This window comes from Diaphorina citri, unplaced genomic scaffold (assembly GCF_000475195.1).
Source record: "Diaphorina citri unplaced genomic scaffold, Diaci psyllid genome assembly version 1.1 scaffold9996, whole genome shotgun sequence".
Classification (NCBI taxonomy): Eukaryota; Metazoa; Arthropoda; class Insecta; order Hemiptera; family Psyllidae; genus Diaphorina; species Diaphorina citri.
Window position 1 is genome coordinate 1 of NW_007387370.1, and position 2,101 is coordinate 2,101.

The window sequence follows — 2,101 nt, forward strand, 5'->3', positions numbered from 1 at the left end:
CAGGCATTATGTTGGGGACATGGATAATCCTAAAGGCCCTAGGACTCAGGGTGCCCCAGTAGGTACTTGGAGCCCTAGATAACTAGGGTCGTTTATTTTTAATAGTTGAACCGAGCTACAATGAATAACTTGGAATTTTTTCATCTTCTTTTTTCCATCTTACAAAGTGACCTTCCTCTAACAGGCCAAAATCTATTGGGTACCAGATAACCTCTCTGTTACCCGATAGTTTTGATAGGAACTTACCAGTAGTAAAAGAACAGGAGGGTACCACTCCCGTATAGGAATCTCAAGACCCATTTCCAGTCGTGAATCCAAATACCTACTGCGCCCAGTAACACATATCCCGTACAGCAGAATAGGTTGAGAATAATGTTGGCTGAGACTCGATGATAACAGCTGACAAGTTCCATGCCTGGGACATAAAAAATAAATTAAAACAGCAGAATAGGTTGAGAATAATGTTGGCTGAGACTCGATGATAACAGCTGACAAGTTCCATGCCTGGGACATAAAAAATAAAATAAAATTAACCCATCTATTTGTAGGTAGGTACATATAAGATTTTTTTCTGTCGAAATTGTGACACCGTCTTTTTTGTAGGTAGGTACATATGTTCGTAGGCAGGTGGACACGGGACTGCCACTTCACGAGTGTCCTACATAGTTGAATGGTCTCGATGTCAACTGAACCGTCCACACTGCATGTTCTTGGGGCAGTACATATCATGTAGATTCACCACGTCGATCAATATCGATCTAGGAAAAAATTCCATAAATATTATTGTCAATGCTCTTTACAAGTTGATAAATAGAGTTAGAAAGACAAAGGCAACTCACACAGTACGAAGGCTTAAAATCAACCCATCTATTTGTAGGTACATATAAGATTTTTTTCTGTCGAAATTGTGACACCGCCTTTTTTGTAGGTACATATGTTCGTAGGCAGGTGGACACGGGACTGCCACTTCACGAGTGTCCTACATAGTTGAATGGTCTCGATGTCAACTGAACCGTCCACACTGCATGTTCTTGGGGCAGTACATATCATGTAGATTCACCTCGTCGATCAATATCGATCTAGGGAAAAATTCCATAAATATTATTGTCAATGCTCTTTACAAGTTGATAAATAGAGTTAGAAAGACAAAGGCAACTCACACAGTACGAAGGCCGTTCCAAAAATTCCAAAGTCCAAGACAGCATTACAAAAGTCAAGAATCGTGTACATGTAATAGTTGACGGAAAATGATCTCACCAGTCCTAGAACTATGCAGGCAGATGAAAATAGCCAGAGGGCATTCCTTCTGCCGTATCTGAAATGGACAACAGAGAAATTTGCCTTATTCGAACTTAGGTAGGTATAATTCTATTGAAAAAAGATGAGTGTTCCATCGTCGTTTTTATTTTATAGCAATGAAACAACTGCTACAGACTCCTATGGTTTATGTCGATGCATATCCATTCGGGAACTTCAATCGAAATATATAGGAAGGTACAGGTGTAATTTTTTTGTGCACAAGGCATCAACTTACTGCGCTTCAGCTCAAAACTATGCCAATAAAACTTCGTACTTACTTATCAGATATGAATGCACAAAATGGGGAGCCTAACAAAGCACCAAGTGCGCGGATCTCGCGAGATTGCGGATCTCGCACCCGCGAGATTGCAATCCCTACTTTCTCCTAAACCGATAAGGTCCGTTTTCGGAATGGCTGGCTTTCTCCTATCCGGTCATTCTCTCTTCGATTTCGGGATGATAAGACCTCAGTAGTTATAGTTCCCTCTACCAAACCTCATGAAAAAATAAACATTTACATAGGTACCTTACTTACTGTACTTTCCAGTGTCTGCTTTGACCAATGACCATGTGAGATACGCCTCTTCCATTCTTCCAATACTCTGCAATAGGTACCTACTTTATGTGCTTTGTCTTTGCTTCAGGTTTGGTGTGGTGTTCCTATGGTACGGTTCGTTAGTACTTTCCAGTGTCTGCTTTGACCAATGACCATGTGAGATACGCCTCTTCCAATACTCTGCAATAGGTACCTACTTTATGTGCTTTGTCTTTGCTTCAGGTTTGGTGTGGTGTTCCTATGGTA

At 40.8% G+C, this 2,101-nt stretch overlaps 1 protein-coding gene across 1 annotated transcript; it reads right to left on the bottom strand.

The window, feature by feature from the left end:
• Window positions 1–242: 242 nt before the first annotated feature.
• On the bottom strand, window positions 243–1,629 carry LOC103522651 (organic cation transporter protein-like). Its single transcript, XM_017449057.2, has 3 exons — window positions 1,578–1,629; window positions 1,161–1,315; window positions 243–415 (listed from the first exon to the last, which is right to left on the bottom strand). The coding sequence occupies exons 2-3, from the start codon at window positions 1,228–1,230 to the stop codon at window positions 243–245; spliced, it is 243 nt and encodes an 80-aa protein (XP_017304546.2). The 5' UTR covers window positions 1,231–1,315; window positions 1,578–1,629.
• Window positions 1,630–2,101: the final 472 nt, after the last annotated feature.

Coding starts and splice junctions, on each gene's coding strand:
- LOC103522651 (XM_017449057.2), bottom strand. CDS start 1,230: ATGTACACGATTCTTGACTTTTGTAATGCTGTCTTGGACTTTGGAATT. Junction 416..1,160: donor TGGAACGGCCTTCGTACTGT/GTGAGTTGCCTT, acceptor TTTATGTCCCAG/GCATGGAACTTGTCAGCTGT.